The 16,526-nt window shown below is 50.1% G+C and overlaps 1 protein-coding gene across 2 annotated transcripts in view; it reads right to left on the bottom strand.

The window, feature by feature from the left end:
- Positions 1–3,225: 3,225 nt before the first annotated feature.
- Positions 3,226–16,526, bottom strand: part of TENM4 (teneurin transmembrane protein 4) — a 598,010-nt gene continuing 584,709 nt past the window's right edge. For both annotated transcript variants that reach the window (XM_042904074.1, XM_042904075.1), the window contains 3 exons: positions 13,557–15,171; positions 7,999–8,141; positions 3,226–5,420 (listed from right to left, as the gene is read on the bottom strand). In XM_042904074.1, the coding sequence (XP_042760008.1) occupies positions 4,662–5,420; positions 7,999–8,141; positions 13,557–15,171 (2,517 nt within the window). In that variant the 3' untranslated portion in view covers positions 3,226–4,661. The remainder of the gene's footprint in view (positions 5,421–7,998; positions 8,142–13,556; positions 15,172–16,526) is intronic.

Raw genomic sequence — 16,526 nt, 5'->3', positions numbered from 1 at the left:
CACTTCTGGTTTTGTTTTTATGCCTTTTTTTTCTTTTTCTAGAAGGTATCTACATCTGCATTTATTTACAGCCTTGTCGGTATTTACACAGTCAAGAATACAGTGTTAGAAACACAAAAGTGTCGAGAAAAAAACTTCTCAAAATTAGTTCCAGACTTCAGGAAAACTATTTCCACATGGTAAGGCCAGAGTCTCCAGTGTTGGTCGTCCAAAGGCAGCTTGGGACAGTCCTTTTGCCAAAGCTGCGGGTTCAGAAGTGTTCAAGAACAGGCGGGTTTAGAAAAGTGGGATTCTGGTGTTGGGTGAAACCAGGGTTGCCGGGCCCCACCAGACATCTGTGACCCAGCTTCTGCAGGAATGGCTGAGCCTGCCTGAGGGCTGGTTCTCCGTTGGCAGTTGGCCCTCAGAATCAATCACATGTTCTTGGGGACCGAGGAGTCACCCAGTGTCATGCCTTTGGCATTCCAGAGTGGGTAAGAAACCCAACATGAGCCCCACCGAGGCCTCCCCCCACTCTGATCTTCCACATTCATGATGAAACCTAAGAGCTCACCGCTGTCTGGGGCGGTCAAGTACACAGGGCTGGTTTTTGAGAATGTAAAGGTTGGAGAGGATAAAGTTTCTATCACCTGAGCAATGAGTCTTTAAAATGAGTTTGCTGTTTTCTGACGGTTAAATGAAAGGGTCTTGAACTACAGAGTTCTTTCTTTTAACCCCCTCCCTTCCAATAAAATATAGACAAGTGTATAAACCTAGCTGGGAATTATGAGCCTCAAGTGGAGGGCTTTTTGTTGTAACAAGGATCCCAACAGAAAGAGGAGACTGGGTTCTTTCTGGAACCCCTCAGGAGGCAGGCCCCAGCTCAGGACCAGAAGGCATGGACTGGGCTTAGTGGCTGCTACGAGGAATGGAGAATAGATCCGACTTTGAGCACCAGGGATGTCAAACCCCAAAGCCCAGGATCCTGCAGAGTCCTGGCAAGCTCCTTCCTCCTGGGCGCCAAGCTCAGCATCCCTGCCCTCACCAAGTGGCAACCACAAACACGAGGCTGCAGATGTGTACCTGCATTCTAAGACTTCACACCAAAAGCCCGATCTTTGCATAATGGAAACAGCCACCTACAAAGGTGGTACTTACAAGTCACAGCTGAAAAGGTCCTTTATAATTTTTTTTTCAAGCAAATGTGATTCTTTGTTATGTGTCTATGAAAACACTGCCCAGTGTTACCTTCCTTTGCCTCACCGTCACCTTCTGCTTCTGCCCCACCCCATCCTGATTATTTAAACCATTCTCAACTTCTGGTCAGTTTCCTAGGGATTGTTTCAAATTTTCCATCCCTAGGTGGAAATCAGGCACTGGGCTGTTCCTTGGGTTCTCAGCCAGCAATTCTGAGAGACCAGCATCAGGGGCTGATAAAGGTGCAATTTACCCCAGAGTTTCTTCCCCTTCATTCCCTTGTCATAGCTCTGCCCTCCAATGATGTCTGTCTGGAGGCTGGGTAAAAAAAGGGAATCTCATCTTACGAAAAACAGAGCTGGGGAATAAGTCCTGTTTAAAGCAATGGCAGAGAGGCTGAGGATCAGGGGGCGATGGTACCCGTGGAAGGCAGGGGAGAAGGCAGGAACTCTTCCAAAACAAACCCTTTGCTAGGGCAACATCCTGCAGAATCGTGAACCTGGGCCAGTGAGGGAAGGCTGGTTTCTCCAAGAAATGGACACTTTGAGTAGCTTAGTGCTAAAAGGGCAGGTGCCATCAAGGGTGGGATTTGATGCTCAGAGGTCACTCGGTGGGCATGGGGAACTCTGGCTTATGCCTTCAGACTCACTCTTGCTGTGAGATTGGGGCTGCTGGTCTCAGCAGAAGGACAGACTGAGAAGGGCGGTGCCATGTCACCTGCTAGCCCTAATGGAAGCCCACTCCAAAAGGCCAGGCCAGAAGCACCGTCTCCAGGAGCAACAGTACCGATGTGAAACCACAGTGTGTGATGCTGCCTACGCCACACCTGAGATCTTTTCTCTAAAGAAAGAATGCTTCAACTTCTCCCCGTACTGATGCTGGGCCTCCGTGGTGGTGTGGAGCCCAGGAAAGGCAAAACGTGAAGGAACATGCAATAATTCTGTGTTTTTGATCTTTACAAGTCCATCCTATTACTTTGGTGGGGGGTGGGGGTGGAGGGTTCAGAGGGTGGGGACGGTGTAGGGAGATGATTCCCTTGGCTCTCATGTTGGCTCTGACCTTCAAGTAGATGTCCCCAGCAGGTCTCGACTGATGTCAGGTAGCCAAGATAGAACCGATCAGCTAGGCTAATGGGCACGAGAGCTTCACCCAAGGGCTCCTTGTATCAAGAGTATGTTTTGAGAGGCATCAGTCTATTTTGGATTTAAAAAACAAATGTGTTCTTCAGGCCAAACTGCTTTCCATCCCGTCCAAGAACGATCCTGCCAGATGGGAGTCCACCACCAGCTCCCAGGGACCACACACAGCAGGCCCGAGGAATACTGCATCTGACTCAGCAGAGCTCTGTACCCAGAGGCACTGGGCAACCAGTGGGCATACGGGTCAAGGTGCACTGTCGCAGCAGTGTGACTTTTGTGGAAGCAGGAAGAGCACTTAGCGAAACATATCCTCTAATCCCAGTGGGATGATGTAAGGCGAAACCTCCTCTCCCGAGAAGCGGCGGGTGCCTCCCTCTGCCAGGCAGAACCCAGGCTACATGCTGCTCCGGTTCTCACACAGCAAAGACCTTCTTGGTTTCATTAACTCGTGTAATATTCTGAAGACTCTGTGAGTAAGGCTATAAAGGTGCCATGAGCTTATCAGTCCAACAAGGTTTCCACGGGGGATAGCTCAGACTCAGAATTCATTTTCCACACTTAATGTAAATGTAACCCATAAAAGTCCCATTTTATAAGAAGCCCAGCTCAAAAGGAAGCATTTGGCTTCCCCTCCTGGTCTCCCAGAACCTCCTGTGAGTGGTAATGATGATGGTAATTAGGCAGATGAACCAGGAGCAAGGAGCTCCTCGATCTTGCTGTGGCTGTCCCCTCCCCTCAATGCTTCCCTAGCCTGATGGCTGCTCTTGGGCGTGCCCACTTCCAAGAAGGCGAGAGAGCGTATGCCTCTTCCCAGTGACCTCAGGCATGGGTCTTCCCAGGGACAGCTGTAGCCTGGCCTCCCTGATCTGTGGGTACCGGCCTCAGGAACAGGTCCCAAACCTGGGGCAGCAGGGTGGGGAGGGGGAGGGGGAGGGGGTTGGATGACCTTGCCAGGCCACACCAAATTAGCTCTTCCCTCCTTTCTCCTCAGTCTCTCTTTAAAACCCGGGATGGACTCCTCCAGAGGGGAAGCTGTTTTAGAAGAACTTCACAGAAGGAATTTCCTGAACGCTGACCCTGCTGCCTCCCAGCTGTGCTACTGGCTCATGTATGGGAGGCAGAGGAGCCTTCAGGAGCTGGTTAGAAGATGCTTGGCTTATGCCTTCCTCTCTTTGGCTGACTTCTTCTTAAGCATCTTTCCAGAATCAACGGCCACCAAACACCTCTCTCCACACTCCTGTTTCTCAGTGGTGGAGCTGAACAGTGGAGGGAGGATACCCACAGTCATGGGGAGAGAGGTTCACCTGGGAAGGCAGGCTGGTACCCTTGCTGCCACTGCCCTCCTTTTGCCATGGGTGGCCTGCCCCTCCCTGGACCTTGTGCTCACGTGGAGGGCTTGCCGGTTCTCGCATCTGACTCTGGGAGAGAGGAGGCGATGAGTAATAAGGAACATCATGGGAAGACCAACCAACCACAGACATCCTGGGTGCCTCGCCTCTATGGGAGGGTGAGGCTCTTAGCCCCAGGATGTTACGTCACCAGACTGGGGGAAGGGACCTGGGGGACACTTTCTCCATCCCCGCATGGGGGTGGCACCGACAACTACACAGGATTTGCAAAAGGGTAGGGGGTTGCATTTAGCGTCAAAATATAAAGCTTGGACAGGAGTTTGGGGCAGCTTGGAACAGGTGCTAAATGATATCACAAAAGTCCCCAGAGCAAGATGAAGACATCTGTGGTCCTCCAGAGGCACAGAACATGGTGAGTCAAAAGCCACCACTCGTCTGGGGGAGCTGAGCCAAAAATCCTCAGGTCCTGCAGACCCTCCTTCCGGGCCCCCTCAGTAGTTCGGTACTAGCCCGTCACTCTCTACACCCCTCACTCCTGCCCGACCCCCATGGAAGAAAGGGTTGCACATGAGACAAGTTAGCACAGACACTTGTGTCTCACATCACACTGGGTACCTAGGGACAGACAAGGACACACCTCAGGAGATGTGTCTCAGAGAGGAGAAATGTACCTCAACAACAAGGAAAACTCCTCAAGGAGAAAGGGAACAAGAGACAATAAAGTTTTCATTGTGATCACACTACAGAAAAAAATACCTTCTGTTCTTTGCAAAAAATGTGTGAAGGCCAAATCTGTGTTTTTCTTTTCTTAAAAAAAAGGATGTTGCATGAGTTACAATGCAACCAGTATCTTTTTTGTGTGTGTTGGTTTGTTTTCTGCACTTGTTAAAAAAAGGATTTTTTTTTTTTTTTTTTTTTTTAAGTACAACACAGTCAGGTGTGTGGCCACGAAAGAGTAGCTGTCTTTGGCAAGAAGTGCAGGCCGCGGACCTCTCTGTCACCTCCGGCCCATCTCGCTCTGTCTCATGAAGTGGATGTTGTTGGCGCTGTCTGACAGTTCCGGGTACTGCTCCACGGAGATCACGAAGAAGCCGTCGTAGCCTTGAACCCGCCCCGTGTTCAGCGCCTGCTGCTTCTCCCCCTCTGTCCAGGCCCGCAGGCCTTCCTCCCCTTCCCGGAGTCGCTGCTGCTCGCGGGCCCACGCCTGGCGCACGGCTCTCTGCCGGGCCAGCTCCAGCACCCGCGCCTTCTCCTCATCCAATGTGGTCCCGTAGCGAGTGCTCAAGCACAGTGCCCCATACTGGAGCTGGATGTCTGTGTAGCGTCTAGTCCTGCCATTGAGCATCGTGTTGATCTGGGACACCGTGACATTGACCCCGTTCTCCAGGGTTCGCCGCCCCCCACTGAGGCCCAGGATGGCCAGGTCGCCTTCCGAGGGCCCTGGTTTCACAAAGTAGTGGGTGTCCATCCCGTCAATGGTGAAGTGCAGGTTCTCCAGGTAGTGGGCATTGTTCAAGATGGCAGCAACCCTCCGCCCATCTTCGTTGGCCACACTGATGATGTCTGTGGTCACTCGGCCATCCTTCAAGGCAAACTTGACCCCCTTGCCAAAGACCGAGCCACTGGATGCAAACTTCTTTGTCTCTGGGGCCTGTTGGCAGCTGGTGATTGTGGAGCCGTAGAGCTGGTCAAAACGTTCTAGGGTGACAAAGGCCTTGAGCTGCTTCTGCACCTCACACTGTACCCCGAGGATAGACTGATGGGGGAGGAGAGAGAGAAAGAAGGAATGAGGCAAAGGGGAAAACCTCTCCCCAAGAGCCTGAAGAGTCAGCTCTCATAACTAATCGAATCTATACACATTAACCAGTAGCATCTAGCTCTACTGCTGACCACTAGAACATTCTGCCGTCCTTTATCCATCCGTTCACCCATCCTTCCGTTAAGAAACTCTTCAGCAAGCATCTGCTCTGTGCCAGGTTTCTTTCTGGGCACTGGAGAGGTACCAACGAATCAGACATCATCCCTGCTCTTGAGGAACCCATCATTTAGTGCAGAAAGACAGATGTGACAGAAAATAATTATCATCAAATGTGATAACTGGTGGTTTAAGAGAAGTAGCAGTAATAACTTTGGCTAACAGGTCTTGGTCTTTGAGCTAAATCAGTCACATTCGGTATCTCATTTGATTTCCACAATAACTTCATATAGTAGGTACTCTTATTATTGATTTTACATCTAAGAAAAATAAGTCTCTAAGAGATTGTAATGGGCCCACATCCGTACAGGGGGTAAGTATTCAAGCCAACGTTTGAACTCTGTCTGATTCTAGAGGCTCAGCTTCAAGGGCTCTGGATCAGGGAGCAGAGGACAAGGATCAGAACATCTCAGCCCAAAGATGGAGGAATGAGGTGGACAAGGTAGGGTTCAAGGGCAGACTCACGCTTGAGTTGGAACTCGGAGGATAAGGGGACGATGTCAGATGGAGGAATGACAAGCAATGCATTCTTGGCAAGAAGGCTTAGTAAGATGAAAAGCGGTCATTTATATAACCCCTCTTACCCTGCTTTATCGTTCTCTGTCATGTTTATAAACTATTTTCAAGGAGGGCCTCTGCCCCCATAGTGCTTCCTGGGGGCTCCTCAGATGCCTCTGCTCTCGGCTGCTTTGGGGGACAGATTGGGCCTGGTCTCCACATCATACCACCTACCCGTCCCTCCCATGGTGCAGGAGCTTGGCAAAGCCGGGTTCGTGCAAGCTCCAGGGCTTAACCAGCAACTCAGGGAAATGGCTTTAGAAACAGGCCTATCGGCTTCTCACTGAAATTAAGTCCTCTTTATAATTAATAGAACCCTGTCTGTGAACAATTATTTCCTAGAGTTTCACGAAAGCTGGAGTGCTCAACAACACAGATCTTCGATGCTTGCCAAGGGCAGAAATCAATAATTCATTGACGGGCGAGGTTGGCAAACAGGCCGTCAGAGACTGGGGCTCTGCGTCGGGGGGAAGGGAAGCTGGCGGGGGTGGGGGGAGGTGGGGAGCAGCTGGGCTGCTGTGGAATCAGCCAGGTCAGCCGGGGGGGGGGGGGTGTGGACAGTGGGGATTGAGCCAGACAGACGGCAGGGCTACAGCGGCACAGAACAGCAGAAAGGGGCCAGGCTTTGTGGTCAGACACACTGGGTTCTCATCGCCTTTCCTGCTGAGTGACCTTGAGCAAGTTTCTCTCTGAGCTCTGGTCTCCTCATCTGTAAAATGAGGAAGAATGCCTACCTCACACAGGGTTGTGTACTTCTTTCAACCATCTGTGCATTCAGCAAAAGGGCAGCACACTGGGTACCGAAGAAGACCCAGGATTTATTTGCCTTCTTGGGGCTCATAGTCCAGTGGGGATACAGGTGTGGTAAGTGCTCTGAAGGGGAGAATATGGGGTACCGCTAGGACCTAGACGTGCAGAATCATGTTCTCCAGAGTCTAGAGGACGGAGGCAGCTGAGCCGAGGATGAAGGGAATCAGGCTGGAGTAAGACACACGATGTGCAAGTTTCTGGCTGTCAGCAGTGTGCCATCTAACTACGCTGCTTTCCCTCTGGACAGGGATCCCCAGAAGGCCTGGTCTCCGCCTGATTCATGCCTGCATTCACGGGGTGCAGCGTGGGGTCTGGAAGAGGCAGCTCCTAGTACTTACATTATGAAGTGGGGGAGGGGGCGAAAAGGGGATGCCTGAAGTGAGGGGTGGGGTAGAGGGGTTTTTAAGGACCTTCACAGCTATATAATTCTGTGAGTCTTTAAAACCAGGCCATAAAAGGCACACAAGACAAGGTAACATTTTTTTGAACACCTTACAGACAGATCCGGGTGTGAATCCCAGTCTACCCCTTCCTTGCTTGTGTGGCACTGGAAAGCCTCAGGCATTAAACCTGTAAAATGCCAACAGTAATACCAGGGGATATGTGTGCGTTAACTTGTGTAGAATACCTCAGGCAGGTGCAGGTGAACGGAGGTGCTCAGAAAAGGTCACACTTGTATTTAGAACACACCCTCCCTCCTTGCCCTTTTGCTCTGGGCAGTGACAAAGGCTCATTGTTTTTGTGGAATTCCAAACTCCGCGTATCAGAGAAAACTTAATAGAGCTTGTGGGGGTCTGTGTTCTGTTACAGCTGGGTCCACAGTGGCTTGCCAGTGGTTACTACAGATTTCCTGAACAGCTTCTGGCAGGCACTGTGGCTGCACCACATCAGTTTCCGTCACGGGCCCATGCTTTCCTGAAAAGCTTTGTAGGAGCCACTCCCATAAGGTCTGCCTGGCCTGAGGGTGGGTGGCCGTGTGTGCGCAGATTACCTTGCTGTTGTCCCACTCCTGAGTTTTCATCTGTGTGTGGACGAGCTCGTAGGATGGTTCCATGGCGTCCATGTCTGGCTTGGGGTAGCCAGGAATCACATTGTGCAGCTGGAATCCAAAGGTGAGGAGCCAGCTGTTGACATCTGGGTGGGAGAGAAGCAGAAATGTCCTTGTGGAGTGAGTGGACCTCAGAGGTGACATATCCCAATGAAGTGGCCCAGAGTGAGACAGCAGTGGGGGGGTGAGGGTGGGGGGTGTCGCAAGTGGGACATCAACTGCTACAAACACTTTGGAAAACTGTTTCATGGTTATTAAAGCCGCACATACTCTTTGGACCATTGTTCCTCTCCTAGATATGTATCTAAGAGAGCTGTGACTTCAGTAGAACCTAGGTTTCCAGACTCCCCTGTCACTTAAACCTCTTTGGATTCAAACCCGGGGGGACCGGGGTGGGGGGTAGATGATGCACACCCACCCCCTGCATCAGGAGGAAACACTTGCAGAGGACAACTGCACCCAAAGGAAAGATTTAAGTGAATGACTTTCAAAGAGAAATTCCATTTAAAAACAAACCCTCCCTCTTCTCCCAAGCAGCAAGATGGCCTCTACCAAACATCAAAGAGTACCCCCCCCCCCCGAGTCTACCTTTCATTTACTCTGGTAAGTGATGCTAAGGAAGTCATTTAATCTCCCTGTGCCTTCATTTTCCAATCTTTAATACTGGGCTTGAGGGGACACCTGGGTGGCTCAGTTGGTTAAGCATCCGACTTTGGCTCAGGTCATGATCTCATCATTCATGAGTTTCAGCCCCTGCATCAGGCTCTCTGCTATCCTCACAGAGCCCACTTTGGATCCTCTGTCTCCCTCTCTCTCTTCCCCTCCCCCACTCACATGCGTGCTCTCTCAAAATAAACAAACATTAAAAAAAAATAGTGGGCTTGAGGATCTAGCGCCATAGGCGTTGGTTTTATCGATTTTACAACATTCCTGGGGGGTTACTAATTATAGAATATTAGGTATAGGTATAGAGAGGACTTTCCCATGAGCCTTTGGCTCACTGAAGAACAGAATCAGGAAGCCAAGACGTAAGGGAAAGAAAGAGGATGGATAAAGTGTCATCTGTTACTAGGCCCAATGTTGCTGAGAGCGTTTCGTGTGCCCAGCACTGTGTTACTCCGACCCTCACCTTGTGCACTCAGAACCCTGAAGGGGAGATGACACACAGGCATGCAAAACTTTGACACAAGAAAAAAGATGAGAGGAGGGCAGAAGTCTTTCAGTTGGACAGGCTGACAAGTCTTCACAAAGAAGGTGGCCTTTAAGGCAGACACTGAAAGCTGTGTACCTTTTGTCAGGCTTCAGCAGAGATAAAGGGGGCACTTCAGGCAAAGACCGTGTGCAAGGCAAGGCCTGGAGAGGGGAGGTGAGTGTGGGGAGTGTTCAGGTAAGCGGAGAGCAGTTCAGCAAGGCAGAGAGAGAACCAGAAAGAAAAATTGTGGCTAGCGCAGGAGAAGCCTGGGATGGCAGGTAGGAGTTAACTGGGTGCCTGTAGGAGAGTGACAGCCAGCCTGTGTCCCAGCGTGGCTCGGCCTTCCTTGAGAAGAGGCAGTTGATGCTAAAGCATTTGTTGAGCAGAGACTCAGAATCCAAAGTCTGGGGAAGGGGTGGGGTGGGGGGGTGGAGTTGAGCCTCAGAGCTGGCAGTCCCGGGCTATGGGCATCCAGGCCTGCTTTTGCCTTCTTCCAAATGAGACAGGTCTCTGGTCAGGGAGGCCCTGCTTAGGGTCCAGGCACTGGTGCAGCTGTCTTCCCCTACCACCCACTGAAGCCATTCCAGCGATGGGGATGTCCTTTGGGGGTTGACAACTGTGTCCCTGCCACTGCTGCATCCTGTGCTGTCTTCTCATTCAAGGACCTCAAGTTTGCCTTTGTTGGTTTTGTTTTTTGGATGCCCTGGAGCCCCTCTCTCTTGGGTGTGAAACATGGAGGTACCAGGTGGAGGAAGATAGGAAGGGCGGCATAGAAACCCAGGTTCTACTTCTAGGAAGGTCGTGGAAGGAAAAGAACATGGTGAGGCAAGACGAAACCCATGTTCAAATTCAGGCTCCCCAAGTTGCACACTGTGTGAACTTGGACCGTTTCCTTAACCTCTCTGAGATTCAGTTTCCCTATCTACAAACTGATGGTAGAAATGGTTTTCACCAAGCCATGGAAAGAATAATAGTGTTACCACTTTGGGCAGCCATCATACAGCAGCAACTGTTCTAAGCTTGTTACACGAATGACTGGGTTTCCCATATTCTAAAGTGTCCAGCTCGGTTCCTGGCTCATAGAAGGTTTTCTGAGCTTTTTCAAACCCAGACCCCCACGTCACTGGACCTCCATTTCCTCATTTGTAACATGAGGCACTTGGGCTAGCTTGCCTCCAAAGTCCCTTTCTTCACTGAGTTTTTGAGAATCTCTGATTCTATGAATCGTGGCAGATGGTTTTTAGGAAATTAAAACAAACAGAACAGGGGGGAAAAAATCCCCCATGAAGCCATTTGGCCTGAGGCTGAGAACCTGCATCTGAATTTGTAGTTGGAAAGGAAAACTTCTATCAGGATTACTGCAGATTCCCAGGAAACTAGGGGGCTGAAAAGAGGGCTGGGCCTTAATCATAAGTGATGGAAGGTAGGAATATTTCTCACTATGCCTTTAGGAAAAATGCTGAAAATCGATTTATTCATTGTTTTTTTTTTTTCCCTATGGCACTTTTCTGAAAAGTTGGGAATTTTACTCTTCCTTTTTATGACATCAGAGTTAGAAATTTCTGTCAAGTTAAAAAGCCCCTTTTTACCCATCCGCCCCAGACATCAGTGTAGCCACCTGGGACAGCGATGAATTAACAATCCCTTCTTATGTGGGCACATTACAGAGTGAATTTCATTCCAAGAATGAGGATTCTGGAGTTAAAGCAGAGTTCTACCCCTAGCCCTGCCACTTCTCAGTAGGTCAGTTACTTTATGGCTCTGACCTTCACTTTCCTCCTCTGAGAATGGAGTCAGTGATCCCCATCTCACTGGCTTCAGGTGAGGGTTAGTGCAATAGTGTATGGGATGGATCCTTGGTGGGTATTTTTTGGTTGCCTTCCTAGCATCCCATTCTGCCTTCTCACTCTTCCTTTTGGGGTATCCGTGTAGTTTTAGGGAGGCTGACTCCACCTAGGGGTTCAGCAATGGAGCATGTCACCTAGGCTAAGCCACTCAGTGCGTTTTCTCTCCCCAGCCACAGTGCTTGGTTCAGGGGTTGTCATGTGACCTCAGCCTATCCATTTGGAGCGTATGCTCCTTTTTATTGGTGTCATTGCTGGATGTGAGTGAGGTTGTACGTAGCTCGCATGGAAGCTAAACGGTTTAGTGAGAATTAGTGGGATCTTGGTTTGTAGTAACAGAATGTTTCTCTGTACCATTTTTTTTTGTTTTTCCAGCTACAGTAAGTAACCTGCCAAGATACCTCGAAAGAAACTCACTGCAGGATGAGCAGGGGGTGTGCTTAATGTACACAGACATAATGGAAATGTTTTCTAAATCTGTTAAGTTTTCTTGGACTGCCAGCAAGTTGAGCATAGTGAGACCTTGTTGGGCTATTCCTGTTCACCACAGGCCCCAAGTCCGCTTTCATCGCACCCACCCACCACCGCGCCCACTCTTCTTCCTCACGCATGGGATGCCTGCTCCCAACATGACCACCTGGAATTCTTCCCGGAAAGAATCCTCCAGTCAGTGTCAGCAGCAGCAGGGTCCAGACCAGGCCACCAGGTTTGGGAGCTAGGAAGCCACATCCCTACGGGGCACTCATGTGAGCTGTACCTGTTGCCCTCTCTGCACTTCTGTAAACGCAGTCCCCTCTGCTTGGGTTGCCTTTCTCCCCATTACCTGAGGAATGTCCACTCAGAAGTGGGCCTCAAGGATGAACTGCTCCCTGGGCACAGCCGGCTGTGCGTCCTGTGTATCAACGGCCATCAGTGCAAACTTTCATCCTGGGCCCCTCACTGCTGTCTGTGTCTCCCTTGCAGTGTACATTCCTGGAGGGCAGGGATCATCTTTGTATCCCATCCCCTCAGGCCGAAAACAGTGGCTGCACCCAGGAGGCACTTGTTGAACGAAAATGAAACTGCCTTAAAATAGGGGGTGCAGGGTTGTGTCCCAGGAGAAAGAGAAGGAAATGACCAGGTTTGCAAGTTGGGGCGTGGCCAATTTTTGCCCACTGCAAACTCTCTTTTATAAAAAGCGCTGGTTTTATCCAGACCTGAATCCCCATAGCTGCTCTGACTCTTGACGTCTTCTGTGGCTGAGGTCTGGGAGTGGCTGCTTTGCTGGGTGGACTGTGGCTGCTAAAGACATTTCTGGCACGTGTGAACATTTATATTCCAGTTGGTTTCACAGCGGTGGAAAACAAAGCTCACTTTTTAAGTCAGGGTCGAGGTAAGGGAACCTTACATGAGCCAGGCACTGTGCTAGGCAGGTTATAAAATGTATCTCATTTCACCCTTGCAACCATCCTAGCAGGGTTTTGTTTTTTTTTTTTTCCTACTTGTCCATCCTCTCCCTTTCTCCCCTCTTCCTACCCTCTTTGGATTGAATATTTTTTTAGTCTACATTTTATTTCCGCTAGTGACTAATTAGCTATGCCTCTGCTTTCTTTTCTAGTGGATGCTCTAGGATTTACAACATGCATACTTATAAGTGTCAGTAGACATTCTAACATTTATTTATTTATTTATTTATTTACTTACTTACTTACTTACGTAGGCTTCATGCCCAGAGTGGAACCCAGTGTGGGGCTTGAACTTAGAACCGTGAGATCAAGACCCGAACTGAGATCAAGAGTTGGATGCTTAACTGACTGAACCACCCAGGTGCCCCCTCACTTTAATTTACAGGTCAGCAAACTGGAATTAAGGGAAGTTAAGTAATTTCTGTGACTGTCCATAACTTAGAAATGGTGCATCCTTCAGCAGTTCTGTGTCCAAATTCTGAACTGTCCATTACATTATCCCGAATGAGAAAATTGATTTTTTTTTTCTTTAGCTATACCTTCACCCACCTTATTGGGGACTCATAGTCAGCCTGATCTCTGGGTCAGAAACTTCCAAAGTGCATTTTCAGGGATGCATCCAGTGAAGCACTAGGATTTCATGGTGAAAAAAAGGGGTTTCATGCTCAAATGCTTGAGAAACTGTGGGTAAAGGGGTTTCGTGGTCAGATGTTTGAGAAATAGTGGGTAACTGTGTTAAACAGTTCTCTTTACCAGAGGACTTCTCAGAGGCTTTCATAAGCTGCAATGTATTATGAAAATTTAAGAATGGTAGTTGCCCTGTCAAATCAATTTGAGGCCAGTACCAGTTTTTCCAGGGCATTTCTCTCAAGTAGTGTTTCTTAAAATCTACTTTGAAAATTGCTGTTCTAAGGAAAGCCAGTGTTTCCTGTGACCCAACTACCAGCTTTCTCAAGGAAGACCGTCCTGTCAGAGGACCAGAACAACAGTCCTGTCCTCCGAATGAGCCCTCATCCTCACCTGTCATGAAGCACTTGATGTCCTGAGAGTTGCTGATGGGGTTGTTGTTTTTAAACATGTAGAGATTGAAAGGCATGATGTTGCTGCTAGTAAGGTGTTTCCACAACTCGTGGTCTGGGCTAGTCCAACGACCAGCCAGCACATCGTAATCCCGCCGGCCCATGTGGATGAGCTTGGTGAGTGGATCGTAGAGGCCACCATGGTAGCCGATGATGATCTGAAAGTTGGGGTTGGTGTCCATGTAGATCTCTCCATAGGCAGTGTATAGAATCTGCTTGATCATCAAACCTGTTCCACTGAAGACAGCAAGAGGGGTCCCGATGTTGTCACAAGCTATGTAAAACTCATCACCGCTGCTCAGCTCCATGGCGAAGAGGTGCCCTTGCAGATCATAGTAGAGGGAGGTGATCTCGGAGCTGGAGTGGTTGTAAAGGTGGGTGACCTTGGTGGGGTTGGTCAGGTCTGCATAGAAGAACTGCAGGTGGTGGCTGTGGCTACTCTTGCTGGACACCCGCCGCCCCAGGCCATCGTAACGGTACCTGACGCTCCAGCCACCGGCCCGGTTGTAGGCCTTGATGAGCAGGCCAGCTGAGTTGTACTCAAAGACGTCCCCGCCCCGCTGCCTCAGGAAGCCATCCTCGTCCATCTTGTACTGCACATCACCCAGCCTAGTGATGCGGTCACGGAGGTCATACCTTAGCGGGGTGAGCCGTGCACTGTTCCCAGGGCTCAGTAAGTGCAGGTTCCCATTGAGGTCATAGCTGTAGCGCCAGAGCGGCTTGTCATTGATGGAGACCGTCTGTAGTTGGCCATCAGCGTCGTACTCATAGGAGTAGCGGGTGGTATTGGCATAGGGTCCCACCTTCAGCTCCTTCTTCACTACTCGCCCCATGTTATCATACTGGACGGTCATCCAGTACATGAGTGAGCGGAAAATCTCATATTGCACTTCCTTCATCCGGCCGTATGCGTCAAAGTGTTTGGTGTGGGTCATGACCGCTGTAGTGATGATCTGGTTAATGTCATAGTAGATGACACCAAACTTCCCAAACTGCTCTGTCTTCCCTGACACATCATCATAGCGATAGAGATCGATGGGCAGCGGGGTCTCATTGATCACAGCCTGCATGCTGGTCACCCGGAAACTGTTGTCATAGTTATAGTCAAAACGAGCATTGACCATGCCTTCCTCGGTGAAGCGGAAGATCTGGCGGTCGATCAGAGGCCCAATTTGACGGTAGCGGATGGTGCAGGTGAAGCCCTCATTCTGTAGGTTGATGGTCTTCAGCATGCCTGCTGTCTCGTCATAGGTGAAGCTCACCTTGGTGGTGTCATACAGCATCTCGGCTAGCTTTGACAGTTTGCCATACTTGTATATGACCCTGCGGCCGGTGCCCAGGTAGAAGGTGTGGAGGAGGTGCCCGTCCTCAGTGAAGTCCTGGATGACCGAGGCATTGCCTTCAGGGGGCTGGTAGATGTTCCTGTAGTAGCCCACTGAGCGAATGGTCTCTAGCGTCTGCCGGGCCACGTTGGGCATGGTCACAGAAGAGAGGCGGTCATTCTTGTCGAACTCAAAGATGTATTGCCGCTGGCTGTGGAGGAGCAGTACCATGGACTGGAGGGAAAGGAACACAGAAGTAAGAGTAGGGGAGTGCACGCAGGGGAAGTCTGTGCACTTAAGACTTAAAGGAGATGAATGAAAAGCCAAGGGAACTGGTGGTTGTCCTAAGTGAGGCCCAAACCACAGCCTTCTAAACAATGTGCCATAGGGTACTGCAGTGGGGTACAAATGGGTAAGATAAGGATTTCTCTCAGCCCTTGGCCCTGGCACTCAGGCCATCTGTCTTCCCATGGTGAGCAGCCTTGTCTGCTTGTCCCTTTGTGTGGTACAAAAATGATGATTTTGTGAGTGATGGTGTGTGAGAAAGGTTGGGAGCACTGGCTAGAAGGATTTGCAACAGCCTCTCTCCTGGCTTCCTTCCTTCAGATTCCTTCTCAAATCAATGTTCCTACTCAAGCAAGAATGATTTTCCTAAAACACAGCCTGACAGTATCTACTGCCTGCTACACAACTTCTGTTGGCTCCCTGTGGCCCACAGGATAAAGAATGCATCTGAGAAGGGCATTTAAGGCTTTATGCAGGAACAGGTCATATGCCCACCCTGGGCTGGGGTGGACTGTGATGGCAACAGGGAAACCTGATTCCTAACAATGGCTTGTTGCATGGCCCCAGGAAGGTTCTTTCCCCCTCTGGGTTGGGTTTTTCACTATGTCGGATGACCTCCAACGTCTCTCTTACCACCACCACAGAACATTGCTTAGAGATGCTCACCCAGCACACGGTGGGGAAGACTGAGCACAAAGCAAGCACAGCCCAGACCCTGGACAGGTGACCGCGAGCAGGAAACAAAGTAAAGACGTGGGTACCAGAACTGGGGCATGAAGTGCAGGCTCTTTTACAGGAATAAGTCAGCAGATAACACACCTAAAGGAAGCTAGGCAGCAAAGCTAAATTTTCTCCGATTTGGGACCAACTTTTGCTTTCAGGGCTTTTCTGATTCTTAGCCCCTGAGATGAAATAAATCCTAACCTGAAGCAGAACGGATTTACGAAGGCCATGCCCACCACTGGAAGCTCAGGATTAATCACCTCCTGCCTAAGTACTGATCCCTAGGCCTCTGCCCTATTCTCTGTGACCAGATCACACTGTGTGCCCCAGACCTGGGAGCAGACCCCTGCCTGGGTCTCGGCCCTCAGTCCTGCTCTGTAGGACCAGTTAGTGTTGGGCCTGCCCCCAGTTCCAGTCTCTCATGTGGGCCTTTAACATTCTCCTGCCCCAGGACCCCCACCTGCCACACCATCACCACGATCCACCCAGATGCCTCTCGGGCTCCCCAGCCCTCTACTGCAGATTTTTCTGTTTTCTTTTGGAGACCACATGGGTCCAATCTATCCCGCTGAGGGCAGCAA

This window comes from Panthera leo, chromosome D1 (genome assembly GCF_018350215.1).
Source record: "Panthera leo isolate Ple1 chromosome D1, P.leo_Ple1_pat1.1, whole genome shotgun sequence".
Lineage (NCBI taxonomy): Eukaryota > Metazoa > Chordata > Mammalia > Carnivora > Felidae > Panthera > Panthera leo.
The sequence above is the reverse complement of the archived record's forward strand: the minus strand, read 5'-3'. Positions and strand labels throughout refer to the sequence as shown.